This window comes from Poecilia reticulata, chromosome 15, assembly GCF_904066995.2.
Source record: "Poecilia reticulata chromosome 15, P_reticulata-male-v2, whole genome shotgun sequence".
Taxonomy (NCBI): domain Eukaryota; kingdom Metazoa; phylum Chordata; class Actinopteri; order Cyprinodontiformes; family Poeciliidae; genus Poecilia; species Poecilia reticulata.
In genome coordinates this window covers 23729424-23746314 of record NC_088844.1, presented here as the reverse complement: position 1 = coordinate 23746314, position 16891 = coordinate 23729424, and the positions used below count along the sequence as shown (strand labels likewise).

General features: G+C 40.4%; 1 protein-coding gene across 2 annotated transcripts in view; it reads right to left on the bottom strand.

Annotated features, from left to right (window-relative positions):
- ptk7b (protein tyrosine kinase 7b) overlaps positions 1 to 15863 on the bottom strand; it is an 85084-nt gene extending 69221 nt beyond the window's left edge. The window contains exon 1 of one of the 2 annotated variants that reach the window (XM_008430295.3): positions 15316 to 15863. In XM_008430295.3, coding sequence (XP_008428517.2) covers positions 15316 to 15427 — 112 coding nt within the window. In that variant the 5' untranslated portion in view covers positions 15428 to 15863. Of the gene's footprint in view, positions 1 to 1708; positions 1892 to 15315 lie in introns of those variants that run through there. The other variant, XM_081616208.1, reaches the window with a different exon arrangement.
- Positions 15864 to 16891: the final 1028 nt, after the last annotated feature.

Here is a 16891-nt window from a genome sequence, read left to right as displayed (position 1 = left end):
CCCACAACTTTATTGCAATACACTTGTTTTTGTACTCATAAAAGCAAAACCCCTGTATTATACATCACTGAGTCAACAGGAAAAAATGGGCTCCATTAAATTAAGGGAAATCAATTAAATTTGTTTTATTTTGCAATCAACCCGTTTTTAAGTTGAATTTTCTTGCTTTTGTTGGGTTAGTGCCAAAAGTCATTATGCTCTAGCCATATGGGAAATTCACACAATTCACCTACTTGTATGTTAATCAAATAAATAAATAACTGTTTTTACAAACAATGTGCTTTTGTTCAGTTTGCTAAGAAAGAGTGAGAAGTGCCAAGTCTTCCCTTATCGCCTCTCAAAGGAGGTTAATAAATGTAAAACAGCTTCGACAGCCGATGAGCAAGAGGCGAATAATCACAAGGAACCGATTAACACAAACTTTCCACAGTATGTTAAGAATACCAGATTTAAGCACTTCAACACCACTGGAACAGCTAAAATAAAAAAAAAGCACTTTTGTGAAATAGGAGCAAATAGGAAGCATATGGTCTTACATTAAATTAAAACTCTAGTTTTAAAATGCCTTCCAATTACTTTTTCCAATTAAACTCACTAGTAATAAAACATGCGTTGCTTTGCAAAAGTATGCAACCACAGACTTCAGTATTTATGTGATAGACCAACACAATATAAAATGCATGAGCCGTAGCAAGAGAGAAACAACATTGGGAACATTTTCCGTCATAGAAACATCATTTCAGCCTTATATAACCAAGTCTGAACACATATTCTTCTGTTCTTGTCTGGTTTATTTAGCTGATAATTTAGATTTGTTTTGAATACATCTAACTGGGATCACAGGAGGTCAGACCCCACCGCATGACCCAAACCAGAACCAAATTAGCATCACAGGATCAAGCTGGCAAAGACCAAGAGGACACATAGCTACACATGCAATTCTTTACAAGGGTAATTAGGTTAGTTACCGTGGTGTGGACCGTTTCTCAGCTCCTCTCCAGACTGACGAAGGCAGCACTTGTGCAACATGAGCATAATCAGAATACAGTCATCTTTCATATACCAATGAGTCACAATGTCTTGAATATTTTATGCAAGTCTATTCAGGAACAAACTGACGAAAAAGCTTGTGAACTTTAATAATTCATCAGCCGCTGAAAATCTTTGGATGTTCACCTTTATGATCCCTTTATGTCTATTAGTGTCAGACTACACAGAAACCTGAGCGTGTCTTTAAGGGGAAGGTTGACCGACCTTCGTTTCTTCATTGACCCTCTAATCCTCCCTGACTACTCTCAACCCAACATTCTCCAGATCCCTAATTTAACCACATTCCCGCCTGAGATTGAAGCCGCCCTGAGGGCATTGTTCAAAACTCAGGTTAACGACTTTAAACGGCTTTCAAGGACTGACTCACCAACTTTACCCTTCTATAAAACTACATTAAATACCAGCTCTCAAAGACATTTTAGACAGAACTGCAAACGTGGAAGAAGGAAACAAGATGCTCATGTAAATGTGTGACAGGATGTGACGTGCAATTTTAAAAAGACATGTTAGAATTTTATAAGGGATGATCATCTTTGTCTAGACTGGAAGACTGAAAGGGCTAAATATACAAAGAGTATTACAGTAAACAAAATGTTGATTTCAGAAAACTGGGACAAGGACACTGACAGAAACGTCAAATTTCAGGAGAAAGACAAACCTGCCCTGAATGAAGATGGACAATGGAGGAAACCTCTGGTGGACAAAAGGTGGAACCTGCCCTACACAAAGCCAGATGAAGGGAGAAACCCGTCCTGGATGAAGACGAATAGACGGGGAACACGTCCTGGATGAAGATGAAAACCTGCTCTGGAAAAAGAGACAATGCAGGAAACCTCAACTGGTTGACAAAGGACAACACGTGTCCTGAACAACGACAAATGAAAAGCAAAAACTGTCCCGAATAAAGTGCCAAACCTGTAATGAACAAAGACGGACATAGAGAGAAACTTGTCCTGAATGAAGATCGACAAAGACGGAAACCTGCTGTAGATGAAGATGGAAACCTGCTCTGGACAAAGACGGACACTGGAGGCAATTTGTGTTTGACTAATGAGAAACCTGTCCTGAGTAAATAGAAATAATGTCCAGAGAAGATGGACAGAAAGGTATCTTTGGGGCCCTGAGCTGTGGCAACAATTTTCAAAATACGGGTCTGATTTATTCATTTATTCAATCCTGGTTTCTTTTGCATTCAAACTAAGTTTAAAGAGAGACGGTGTTGAAGGGATAAACCGTGCAACCTTTATACGGAGGCCTCAGGCCTCAACTCAATCATCACAGGTTCGAGGCCCGGCCCACTGACCTTTGTCAACTAAAGACCACTAAAGCCAAACGATCCTTTAAAAAAACCAAAATGCTGAACTCACCAAGGCAGTAAAATTAGTGACAGTCTTAGGCTTCCCAAAGGAGTCCAACAGTTGGAGGTCTGGACCAGCTGCATGGCTTCCGTGATCCCAGAACACTCTGTGGAGGCCTCAGCATTTCCTCACTCATGTTTAATGCCTTTTGAACCGCAGAGATTCACCAAGACTCACAGCGCCAGAAAACAACACGATCAAACAAAGGAAGGATAGGAGGAGGAAAAGCTGCAGGACATGCAGCTCCTTCTTGTTAAAGATGAGAAACACTGTGACGTGTGTCTACGAGCAGCGGCACTTCTTTAATTCATGACTAGCCCCCAGTCTGCTGCAGAATCCTCACTCTTACAAGTGGAGCTGATGTAAAGATAACTGCAGCTTTCATCAGGACACAATGGTTTTCTCACCTAAACACTTGAAAGTTGGGAGCTAATTATACCACAGAAGTTTAAATGGAAACGTGAGACTGACTGTCAATAACTCTGCAGCTGACTTTTGGCACACATCTTTCCAGCTTTGCTTGTATTTAAAAGCAACGAGTGCTCCGAGGCGTCCGTCACTCAAGACTCTTGGTTTGAACATGATTTCTTCTTTTTCTGACAGCCGACCGCAGAATTTCTCAATCTCACTCCAGGGAGCGAGCTGCTGTTTCAGTTGTCTTTTCCCGGTTTCAGCGCATCCGTGTAAGCGCTGAAAAGAGCGATAGGGCGGAGGTTCAACTCGGGGGCTCGTGTGTCATCTGACCTCATTTCAAGACAGCCCTGAGAGGTTGCAAGGGGGAAAGGCAGAGGTGTAGCTTTCACTGCAACCTTTTCTTTGCTTCCTGCGAGATGACAGGACACAAAGGCACAGAAAGAGTTGTGCCTGGAAACCATCCCAAGAGAGATGAAAGAGTACCGGTGAAGTCATGGCGCAAAAACGCATCTGGGCAGCAAAGCAGAGCTACATCTCTGAATAAGATGCCAAAATGCTACAACTCACAAAGGAGGATAGGGAGGTGTTTGACAAACTAGTGTGATGCAAAGCGGAGGATTTGCCAGTAGCATCATAATGTGCACAAGACACCTATTGGGTCAAAAGTTAAAATGGAGCTCAGGTTTTGCTGTTGAAAATATAGCAAAATGTATATAAATTTGAAATAGTAGGCACTGTGGTTTAAGTTAATACATCAAGAAATTAGTTTGATCAAAAGCAAAGGTTGTTTTAGTAATTGAATTCAAATAGTGGCACTACAAATATGGTCAGAGAGCTTTTTTTGGTCTATAGTGGAACATTTGGTGAAAGGAAAAAGTGTGGTCTGCTAACAAGCTTCATGGAGATGCTGATTTTATTTTCCATTATAACTTGTCATCTGCCCAAACTACCCACAAGTACCAAAACTTGGTCCAGCCAAAAAATAGTGCACATATATGGACATGGTCTGGTAAATAAATTTTACCAATTAATTAAGTTAGCCTTTTATGAATATTTAAAATCTGGATTTTTTTTTTTTTTCCCCATCAATGCACTATTTGGGCTTCCATAGGTCATAGCGATGAGTCCATCTTGTATTTATTTAGACTTTGAATTCAGGTCAGTTCCCAGAAGAAATGACTGATAGAAAACACTTAAAACTCATTTTTATGTCATTTGTAATTTCTATTTAAGAAATAAAAGGGAGACAAAAATTGATTAAAACTGGATTTGATATGAGAAAAATCAGACATCATTTTTGAGCCATATCACCCAGTTCTGTTCCCTATGTGAATTATATGACTATAGTAGATTACACCATGTTGACCGTATTTTAATGCAAATATAGGGCAATTTCATCTGTAACTGAAACCTTCTGATTTATACAATGTGATTTGTAAAATGCAGAAGAATATCACAAGTAAAATCCACAACAAAATATAGTTTTTCATAGCTTGTCAAGGTGACCCAACAAATCTCGGATTTCACATTCCTTTTAATCTGGTAAACAACCAGAAAGAAATACAATCAGCCCATTTTTTGCATTTGAATGACGGAAAAGTGCTTTTGAATCTGGGCTTCTATCCTAAACAAACAGATGGCACCACTGCTCACTAAAATATAGCTAAGAAAAACACCTCCTTGTTTCTATTGTGTGTGAAGCTTTCACTTGAATTTTTACCTCAAAGTGAAGGATCATGGAGTCATGTTTTAAAAATGAGAGGGAAGCAAACTGCAACGAATGAAGCACAACAACATTAAGAGGGTTTCTCCAGAATCCATCAATAATCAGTCACATGCTTTTAAAAGCCAGAAGCAGACCATAAACTCATCCTCAGAGACGTCTATTGTTCAAGTATGAATCTGTGTTCATACAACTTTAAAAAAATAAAATAAAAAATCCAGCCACAGTAAAATATTCTGGTTTTGAGCAGCATGGGGTCTCAGTCTGCACCACAGGAAGTCAACAACCAAACAGCTGCCGGTCTTCTCCTGCCACGGCTGTTGTTGAGGCCCGCAGGGAGTCCGCAGCCTTCACCCTCCTCACCACACACACGCAAACAAAACCCACACACTCGGCAACGCGACGAAAGACAGGACCGTGGCCGTCCGCCTGGGTCCTAACCTGGATGAGGACACAAAAGCCACGGTGGTCCGGGGGGAGGGAGGATGCTTTGAGATCCTCATCCGCTGTGCGTTACTGCAGGAGGAAACGACGGCAGCACAACATCGATTTCCTCTGCCGTTTGGCACATGGGGGCAAGCTGAGGGACCATTGTTAATTGTCAGACACAACACAACACATTTTTGTCTGTCGTCACCGTGGCAGATAAGGACAGGAAACACTGGCCCCGTGCAGTGTAATCAACAAGGTTGTGTCAGCTGGCTGCACCTGCACAGAGCAGTCCATTGTTAAGGCCTGCGTTACGTCTGTCCTCTGTGGGCTTTTAAACTCTCATTTCTGAGGGCGCATGTGCACAATGTTGACTGACGCTGATAATAACTGATGGAGATGTGCAGTCATAACCATACAGTCTAATGAGGACTGAAGCGATTAAACAGATTGTGATTAATCGACTGTTGAAATAATCTTCACCTAATTTAGTAATTGATCAATCATTCACCGGAGTAGGCAGATTCTAAAAAAACAGATTTACTGAAGGAACAACAACTTAAGGGCACTAAGCCAAAATGGAGCAAAAAATAGATGCATTTGCATTGAAGATAAAACTTTTTTGTTCAGAACTCCTCGAGTGAGATAGTTTTTGCTCCAACTGGTTCAAATTCCGTGCAGAGGATCTCCTATTAGGGATGTTTTCCTATCCAGTCATTAGCCGTACAGCGTATTGATTAAAGTTGAGCAGAAAGAGCTGAGATTCTCACATACTGATGTTAGAAGTATTGTAGTTGCAGATGTGTCCTGCAAAGGATCGCCATCTTATTGCATGTCAGGCAATGCAAAGTTTAATTTCTAATTCAAAGAAGAATTGATTTATTTATATTTTAATGCATTTCTAATACTGTACAAGATGGTTAAAGGAAAAATCTGAAGAACTGACATTTTTTTTGTCAGATCATCAAAAGAAATCAGTTAATCAGAATATTCAATTACTAAAATAGTCATAGTCGCAGCCCTAAATCAAATTTTGTTAAAATGAGTTATGGAGCCACTTGAATGGTTGTAATTTATCATATTTTTTAACAGAATACAAAAAGTGTCCATGAAACTCAAGGATGAACAAGTCTTCAAGCAGCTGAGGGAAAAAAAGGAAAGAAACTAGAGGAAAATATTTGTGCCAACTGAGAACAAAACCCCTAACAGGCTCGCTGTCGGTTACATATTCTGGGGGTGTTTTGGACAACGAAGGCACAAATTGGACCCCTAAGACAAAGCGAGCGCGCCAACAAATCAGTTTATTTCTGGAGGAAACCCGCATATAAAAACAGCTTTGACAAATCTGCTATTCCTATCAGCAGAGCAGCTTCAGAGAGACAGACTCCTTCCAAGACCTCCTTATTCTGCAAACCTACTCAATTATTCCTCCTGTGCCGCTCCATCCTGCTGTCTGGGTTAACACAGACTCCTCAGAGGAAGGTTCAAAAAGAGGACAACACCAGAAAGGATGGAGGGTTTTGGGGAGGGGTGGCTCGGTACTTGGCATGGTTTGCGAAAGTGGAACGAGCAAAGTGGAAAAGAGCAGAGGGAGGTGAAAGAGTGCGGCTACAGAAATGGTGGAGAAGGAATGAAGCTGTAGCTGGTGGTCGGGTTGTTTAACGTGATTAAAAACCCCAGAAAAACAACCATGGTTGTTGTCTGGTGAGCCCCTCTCCTCTAAAGCAATTACTGCCTGCTAACACAGAACAATGCTGCTCGTAATGAGCCAGATCTGCTGGGTGCACAGGCCACAAACATGGCCTGCCTGTTCTTTGGTCAGCACAGGTCACATCCAGTGATTATGAAGCCATTAAATTCAACCAGAGGGAGGCTGGCTCTCCTGGAAGGTTAAATTGGTCAAAATCTTACAATTATGATGTTAAATTGGCCCATTTGAAACAATGTTCACATCCAGGATGCATCAATCTTCTGCATTTATGGGTTTTTACAAAACTATTTTAATGCAGCCGCATAATCATGTAGAAGAAATGGTCGGATTTTTTGCCTATTGATCGATTAATCGCTTATTCTGACGATTAATCATCAGCAAAGTAATCGCTACAAAGAAGTCAAAAAAGGAGTTTGTGGAAGATGGAAAAAATCCAAACAGCTTAGGAGAATAAATGCATCTTCTTGGTTGATTTATTCATTTTCAACGCTTTGCTCCAAATCCCAGGAGAACCGAGGCAGAGCTGTGGCGCTCTGAACAAGAAATCAAGGGAGCCGGGAAGATCTAAAACATTTTGATAAGCCCATCCACATCAGTCCGGCTCGCATCATCCTCCGCTCCGGCCCAGCTGGGTTAATTTGGGTGAGACGACCACAAGGTCAACGCATCACGCTGCCATGGAGACGGACCCATTTCCCTGGACCTTTGCTGTAACCCCACCAGAAAAACAAAGAGCATCTCCAAACAGATAATCGGTCACAGAACAGATTAGTTTTTAGCATCCGAGCGGCTGGACCGACTGAACGGCTCTGAGGTGAAACAGCCGTTGACGATATCAGACACCCGAGGCCTCGTCAGCCTGTTTCCATGCACCGCTGCGACAAAGACGAGCTGAATAGAAGCTGTCTGGTGTCTCTCTGCCTGTGGCCTGTTGCTCTGATGAATTCATTCAGCCTCAGGCAACAAAGAGTTAATGGCTGCCGGGTTTATGCGATGGCATGCCTTCCTCCCCTCCTCGCCCTCCTTTATTCCCTCCTCTCCCTTCAAACAGGCTCCAGCCAAATGAGGCATTCCTGCACGTTTCAATCGGATGCATTTAAATGCAGCGGCAGCACCGCTCACGCTTTGCCCCAAACACCGAAAACAAAACGGGGATTTTGTTACGCTGTGAAGCCCCTCCCGTCCCTCCTCAATGTGGGCCTCATACCTGCCTGCCAGGCGGAGAAGCTGGAGCATCACAGGAGGGAGTTACAAGGTCAGGCTGCCAAACTACTACACTTCTTTTACCAAGAAGTGTAGCAGTTTGTAAACTTAAAAAAATGTAAACAAAAAAAAAAAAAAAACAAAAAAAAAGAGTTGCTTTGAGTTTAACCAAATCTTATTTCTGCAGTTCAGCAGAAATCATGAACTTTAGTCCAGATCCCAAGGAACAGAGTGGAAAAACAATAAAACTATTGCAGGAAAACATCAATGAGGTTGATTTTACTGCCAGCTGTGAATAGTCACTGAATGCTTCCTTTAAAAGGCCAAACAAACTTAAAGTTTACAACTCCTCTTAATAAATGTGCCTGCTCCTGTAAAAGCCCAAATTCTGCTTCATTTCAAAATTTTATCTTTAAAAATTAATCGAGCAACATTTGAGAGATTCCTTGTCCCTAAACAACGATCAAATATTTTTACTGGCTGCCCTCTGGAACGGTATTTGTGGGTGTTAAGGACCACAACCTCATGCCAACACCTATAATGACCTGAGACTCATTTTAAAATCGTTTATAACTGCCTATTTCATGTTCGAATGCCAAATGTGCATGTTAATGCTTATTATGCATTAACATGCACAGTGAAAACCCATCTTAGAACTACAGCAGAAGCTTTCAGTTTTCTACATTTACACTCTTGGGGATGCAGCCAATGAGCGCCAAGAAAAGTAAATGTTCCTCCTGGATTGGCTGCCATACAAACACCAGCTAATTGTGTCGTGTTATTGCGCCAAGTAATTTCAGCTTCCCAAACATTGCTTTAAAATATTTTGAATATACTCTTGAAAAATCTGAGGACAGTGGTGTGTGCACCAATTGCCGTTTTCTGGCCAATTATAGATTTTTAGTGTCTAATGACAGAGCAATCAGAACCCCACAAAAATAAATACCGCTCCTGAAAAGCATACCCATTTGTAATATACTTCTTCAGGACACCAGTCACATAAAGAAGTGTGAATAATAAGCTTCACACAGTAATTGAATTTAATCATATTTTCAAATTCATTGATATTTCATTGAAGTGGAGAAAATTGTAAAATTATCAATATAGACAGATCTTTTTTTAAAGCATTAATTGCAATTTATCGCAAAAACAAGAAATCAAAATACAAACTAGAAATATATCATGATACATGATCAGCAATAAATGCTGATGGGAGAGAGCGTTAGTCATTCTTCTCTCATGGTAGAGAAAAACGGGGACAGAGGCTGATTTTCACATCTTTGCAGAGGTAGATCATGTTGGTGGATAAGATCGGTTTTTCATGCAAGTATTGGCCGATCGCCAATCTCCCAATATTAAGGAAATTGGGGCTCGTTTATCAGTGCAACCCTTATGGACAGGCAGGCTTTCCTTGAGTAATTCAGAGTAATGGTTAGAAAAATGCACAAACCACCAGCAGGAGGTGGTTCACTCTGGTGTGTTATTTTACTTCCCTTTAAAAACTAGCAACTTTCAGAGGTGTTAAATTACATTGCTCCCGTATTGCAGTAAAAGACAGCGCAAGCAATGCCTCGTTTAACTAACATGACTTGGTTTGGCATCTGACATCCTAGATTTTCTTTCCAATTCTAGGTAGGAATATTTTAGGAAAATAAATAAATATTTAGCATCTCTTACAGGCTAACCAAGTGATGCACAGCAGCAAATCCTCAGAAACAGTGCAGAAAGAAAAATGCTGCTATGCCTAACACACCAAAATCAAGAGTGCATCACAATCAGTCTTACAGTTCAGATAGGACAAAGAGCTGCAGAGGAACCAAGTCGATAAACAACAGAGATCCTTCATGACAAGACGAGCAACAGACCCGGCAGAAAAGAAAAAGATCCACAACAAAAACCACAGAACAGCCAAATCACTAACACATGAGCCGACATGTATGATCTTTATTAAAAACATACGGTGGCTTAGTCGCATGGCAGTCACTATTTTTGCTCTTCTTTACTCGGTTTTGTTTAAGTTTATAAGGCAAAAAGGGATAAGGTTTTATCATTTATGTATGATTCTCCCACACACATACCGAAGGTTTAATGTAAGAGCACGGAAAATATTAGCTGACAAGACGTCTTATTAGCCATCATATCCATTTTTCTTTCTAATCTCTCCCTCAGGCTGGTGAATCGGTTGTTTTTTGGCAACCGCTGAGCCATGACTTTAAGATGGTTTCAATGAAATGTAAGAAAAAGCTCAGGAGACGGGGAAAGCCGCGTAATCCATAAATAGTTTTGCTTTCAAACTGCCGTTACCGACGTGACGAGCGCCGGCGACTCATCAATCTGACGGGTGACACAAAGTCGGTAACAAGAGATTTCACAACCATGAGATAAACCTCTGAAATGGTGTAAGAAGATCCTCCCCTGAGACCAAAACCCTCCATAATGGACTGAGAGTAAACTACACATAGTGACTGGGGTTAAAAAAAAAAAAAGAGAGAAAAAGTTCAAAAGCTTCACCTAAAGCTGAATAAACATCACCTGATAAATGAGCAGAAACCAGAGCCTCAGAGGGCCTTGAGAAATCCTCCCACGGTCCCACAGCTAACAGTGAAAGTTTCTGATGTCCACGACGACGCATATTTATCCTCGTCAAGTTTTTAACCTCAGTTGTGTTTTTCCCCCTTTTTCCTTTGTGATGCTGTTAAATCTCCATGTAGCAAAATCTAAACAAAGACAAACTGTTCTTAAAAATTGTAAACCTCACATGAAAAACAGTTTCAGAGTTCCCAGAACTATAAGTCATGGCTAAAATATAAAGCAGACAGGAAGTAGAAGGAAGGAATGGAGGTAGGACATAAGGAAGGAAAGAGGGTAGAACATGAGGGACGGAGGATGGAAAAACAAGAACGAAAGGAAGGAAGGAAAGGTAAAATTAAGGAAAGAGACAAAGAAGTTAGGAAGGACGACACATGAAGGAAAAGAAGGGAGGACAAGGAAAAAAATGGAAGGAAAGACAAAGGGAAGGAAGGTCTAGAGAATAAGACATGGAATAAAGTCTGGAAACAAATATTTCTTCATTCTCATCCAGATCTAGAAGATACTGCAATTAATGACTTTTTTCATGCAGAGCAGCGACTCCATTATAACACGATGTTTAAAGTCTCTTTTCCCCGCACATCCCAACATTAATCTTTCAAACACAAACACAATATGAAGCATGAACTTTCACCATCTTTTCAGGACTCATTTGGACAAATCACATCCTGTACTTTTCCAGACTTTCTAAGGCCCGATAGAAAACTTCAACTTGACTTGAAACTATCAAATATCAGATTTTTATTTCGTTTTTTCTTACCACTCTCCCTCTAAATCTCCATGCTAATTTATGCATCATCCACTTCAGATGACAGTCAGTGTCCTGTAAATAACACAACAAAGTGCACATTGTCTTTATAAACTGCTGGCAGATCACTTGGTAGAGATAAGTTCATCCACACACAACACGTCTCAGTTTATTCAGTAATAATCCTCTTATCCCGTCCTAATGTGAGCATTCAGAAAACGAAGGAGCAGCCAAGCGGCCTCCAGGCACAGCAGCGTTAATGAGAGCAAAGCGTAAGGTTTTTTTTTCTCCCTCTCTTAAATAAAGCTGCAGCAGGTGTGAACGCCAACGAAACGCTCTCACAGGAAGCCATCTGTTCCAGTACAGTAGGAGCTGCTGTTTATGAAGGGGGTAAGCAAACCGCCGGTCGGTGCTGCAGGTCAGGAGGGCGTCTGCAGGACGGACACGTCCCACACGCTCAGAGGAACAGAGTCCAGGCTTTCACTGAGCAACCAACTCAATTAGGCCTGAAGCAATTAATCGTGACGAATCGATTACTGGAATAATGAAACTAATTTAGTAGTTGATTAATTGATAACTGGAGTATACAGACCCAAAAGACAATTTCAGAATAGTAATTAAGCCAAAGATGTACAAAATACACTTACATTTTGCATTTTAGATTTAAAAAAAAAGTCTCTCTGTCATACGGCTGCAATTAAAACTTGTTTTAGAAACCAATTAATCTATTGATTATCCAAACAATTAATCAGATAAACATTAACCATTTTACAGATATTTAATTTAACCACATCAGCCTTTTTCCTTTTTTAATAAGAAACTTTTTATTGCTTAAAATGCAGTAACATTGCATTCCTTTAGTGAGTTTTAACAGGGTGAAGTTTAAACTTTAGCCATATTTATAGATCAATGCTTTTTTTCTTAAATGCAAATGTGTATTCATGTTGTACAGTTTTGGCTTCATTATTGCTTAGAATATAGTTTTTTCAGTTTTTATAGCTTTTTTATGTGGTTAAATGAAAAACCCATTTAATGTTCCAATTTTTTATGTGATTGATAACCACAATATTTGATACAATAATCATTTACTCAAATAATTATTAGCTCTAAACTCAATAGTGGTTTAATTAAATGCACAGTAATATGAAGAAATCCTATGAATGTGCACAAAAAACATAAACAACTCGCTGAGTTGTGTTTTTCCAACACTAAAATATTATATTTAAGCAGTTTTATGTCAGATGGAGATCCAGATGGCTTCATCCACAGATGGAAACAACAAAGAGTCGACACACTTAAGTGTGATTGTTTCACTTAACAGTTTTCTAAAACATTATGTGCAAATATTTGACCAGAACAGGCAGATTTTGTTAAAAATAACCATCAAGAAGAAGAAGAAGAAAAAAAAAAGAAAATTTCATCAGATCTACTCAGTCAGGAAAAGTGATTTTTTTTCTTCTTTTTTTTTAAACAGCGGGCCGTCTGAGACGACAGGACCTGGAGTGGTTCTGTTCAGACGTTTTATAAAAACAAACCCGCAGCAGACCCGTCTCCCCTGCTGCCGCCGGCGCACAGAGGACACATTCATCCCCAAAAACGGGCACCATGAGGCGGTGGTGGTGGTGGTGGGGGGGGGGAGTGGGAGCACAGACACACTTCAGCTGTAAGGAATTTATTCAGGGACTCTGACGGCCATGGCAGCAGCAAAACTCAATCTGCAAGAATCAGATAAAACCGACTCAGTTCTGACCCGATGAGCATTGATTTAATGAGCTCCGTCCCCGGCAGGAGAACAGAATTCCTTTTCCACACACTCGGATGTTCACACCGTTTTTCTTCTTCTTTCTCACTCTGCAGCTGAGGTCTTGAACTTTATGAGTCTTAAAGAACAAAGTTGATTTTTCTTCTTCTTGTTCTTCTGTTTGAGGTCAACGATCAGGGAGCAGATTGAGACTTTTCCTCCAGGAATTCAGGATTCACGCAACATCCATAAACGTTTGCCAAGCTTGGAGAGGCAGTTATCCAACATGCTGGAAAGCATACAGCTGTGCCTTCAAATAGTACAATTTATCATGTTACAGCCAACACTTTAGTATATTTCACTAGTATTTAAATGAAAAAAATGGTGCATAATTCTGAAGTGGAAGAAATGGATACATAAATTCATGTAAAAAGACCTCAGACCGGGATTTGAACCAAGGACCTTCTTACTGCAAGGCAACAGTGCTCCGCTTTAAATAAAATCATCATAAGAAGCAGCAATTAGCTTCTCTGCACTGCAAAATAAAACTGCAAACCAGCTGAAACACTGAGTTCATTTAAATCAAAGCTAAAGCCCAACTGTTTTAGTTGCCTTGGAACCATAATAAATTAAACATTGACCAAAATATTTGATGCCGAACAATGGCACTTGACAAAATGAAATGTTTTCTGGTTTCCACTGTTGACTGTGTGGTGTCTTTAATGACTTTCTGTGTTTTTAATGATGTAAAGCACTTTGAACTGCCTTGTTGCTGAAATGTGCTACACAAATAAACTTGATTGATTGATCATCGTAAGCCACCAAATCAAAAAAAATAAATAAAGAGTTCTCCCATTTTATGTTAATCTCAGTATAAACCCAGCAGTTCTTTGACGGCGTTTTGACGTTTGTGAGGATATTTGAGAACAATCCGTATCATGAAGTAGAGGTGGGCGATACGGGCCGAAAAATCTTTCTGCAATATTTTGTGGTATTATTGTCATAACAATAAAAGTGATGGTATAAAAACAGTTACTTCCTTTAATTTCTAAAATTCTGTTAGTTTATAAGGGCATTAACCAAACCTAATTTTTCACAATAAATGTTTGTCCCCATCATGGAGTCCAAGGAAAACAGCTGGTAGCAGCATCATGCTGTGGGGTTGTTTTTTCAGCTAAAACAAGGAAGCTGATTAGAGGTGATGGAAAGACAGGTGGAGCTAAAAACAGGGAATCCCTGGGGGTAAAAAGAAAAAAAACTGGTTCAAATCAAAGCATGAGGGTGGCCTAGTCAAAGTCCAGACCCAAATCCAAGAACAGAAACTGTGGCATGACTTGAAAATCGATGGTCATGGATAATCTCCATCCAATCTGACTGAGTTTGAGCTACTTTTCAAAGATCGATAATCAAGTAAACATATTTATCTCTCTAGATGTAGAAAAGCTGGCAGAGAAATAACCAGGGCCAGATTTAGAGAATTGGGGCTCCTGGGCTGGAGCCAGTTTGGTGCCCTATCCCCAGAAAAAAATCAAAATAAAACCTCTTTTACTCATGCAAATTACAGAAATTGTTAGGCAAGCCCACACATTTACAGGTACAAATTGACGAATAGTTTGTTTAAAACATCTGACAGATGACTCCATGTTTGTCCCAAAAACATAATTTTTAAAAATGTCTGCGTAGATTAAAATAACAAAATTCCAACAGCATTTAAAAAAAATACCACATGCAAAATGAGGCCATGCTTGGAAAACACACACAGTATACAACAACAATAATTTAGGAGCCCCCTAAAACTCGGAGCCCTGGGCTACTGCCTCTTTTAACCAGTTTTGGAGTCTGGCTCAGGACATACCCGCAGTACCTACAGGGTAAACTTGTTTTTGTCCCACAGTGGAGGTGTGACACCTAAAATGTGTTACACTTAAGGAAGAAGGAGCATGCAAATACTTTTATAAAGAAAAAGCTCCATAAAACAAGGATAAATGATCCAAAACAGAATAAACACAAATGCACACCAATTTTTTCCGTACGCTTCACAAAAAGGTTTGAGATGCAACCCTCTGCAGAACACAATGCATCCGCAGATTTTACTCATTATGCAGGCAGACTTCGCTTGCACTATAAATGTGAGTCGTTTCTCCCCCTCACCGGGGGCCAATGGGGGAGGGGTCCACCCCCTCCTACTCCAAACACAAACTTTAACTCCAGCTTTTCACATCGAAACCCCACATCCAGGCAGAAGTCTCAGTTATGTGATCACGATGATGATTAATCAGCGTTTTAACCAGCAGAGCATACTCAGAAGTGGATACATTGTAACTGAGCGAAGGGAAACTTAGTACCTACCTTGGAGGCAGATGAATCCAGCCGCGTACAGAACATCCAGCAGGGTTTTTCCTCTCCGGGTTACCCCGGAGTTTACCCTCCGCCGGGTTTTACCCCCTGCCGGTACCTCCATGGTTCCCAGTTCGGTTCTCCCGAAGAAAAGCCCGCAGGTGGAGTCAAAGCGAGAGTCGAGTCACCGTGTGCGCACAGGTATCCCAGCGCCGCTTCCCTGCGCAGCTCCCCCGGGGGAGAAGCCCGGACGGCCTCGGCTGCTCACCTGGTTTCACCGGAACACGGCAGAAATAAGAGGGAACCCAAACCAGGCCAGCTACACGAACCACTTTCACACCGAGCAGCCCCGCCGAAAGTTTGGACCCAACTCTATGAACTTCCAGGTGGCTCACAGGGGGAAAGCTGCGGGAAATGTCGGCTGCTGTGACTCATTCCAGCCCGCTGCGTGGGTCCGACCGAGCTCAGAACCGCCCGGACCTCCTTCAGTCCGGTTTACCTCCCAACTCTGCTTCCTCCCGCTCCGCAGACTCTGAGTGGAGTGGATTTTCTTTCTCTCTCTCCCTCTTCACACACACGCAGTGAAGCAGGCTGGAAAAACGGGAAGCGCTTCCTGTAGATACCTTTCGCAATAAGAGTCGCAAAGTGGCGGAAACTCGGGATTTTCTCCAGTTTTGCGCCTCTATTTTTGCATAATTCCTCAAGAAGGTCAATCAGATTGATTCTATTTTGAATTTAAGTCCAGACTTTGACTAGACCATTCTGCAGAGGTGAGTAGAGGACCCAAAAATTGTTCTCAAGTAAGAGTAGCAGTACTTCTACATATTTTTACTCAAGTAAAAGTAAAAAGTAAATATCCCACTTTTTGGATCCAATTACATCCAAAAAGTGGATGTAATTGGATGTAATTCATCCAATTACATCCAAGAGTAATTGGATGAAATTACTCTTGGATGAGTAATTTCATCCAAGAAATTACTCAAGTAAGGTTGGTTGAAAAGTCTATTAAAGTACTGAGTGACTGAACACATTATCAGTCATTTAACATTTAGAAATAACATCACCAGGCGGACCAAAGTATAAAGTTAAGTGGACACTTCGGTATACTAAAGACCAAATGACTGTAATTCATATAAGTAACAAAAAATAACACTTATGCAAAAATAAAAATGGACAAAAATCAATATACTTCAATATAAAACTTATGAAACTTTCACAAAAACTGCAGGTCTGTGGTGAACTTTTGGTTAAAACATGTTTGTTTTTCATTCAGTGGGTAGAGAATACAAACGTTTTACTTAAGTAAAAGTAGTTATACTTCATAATAAAATTATTCAAGCAAAAGTAGAAAGTACAGCGTAGGAAAAATACTCCAAAAAGTTTTTTTTTTTTTTTTTCAAAAAAGTTACTCAAGTAAAGTTAATTGAGTAAATGCAACTAGTTTCTACCCAACTAGTTGCTACCCAACTCAGCCATAAAGAACAAAATTTTACTTTGAAGTTCTCTACATCCTTTTAACAACATGTATATTTCCGGTACCTTGACACATGAACCCCTCTTTTCCAAATGGAACTTCCGGTAACTCAAC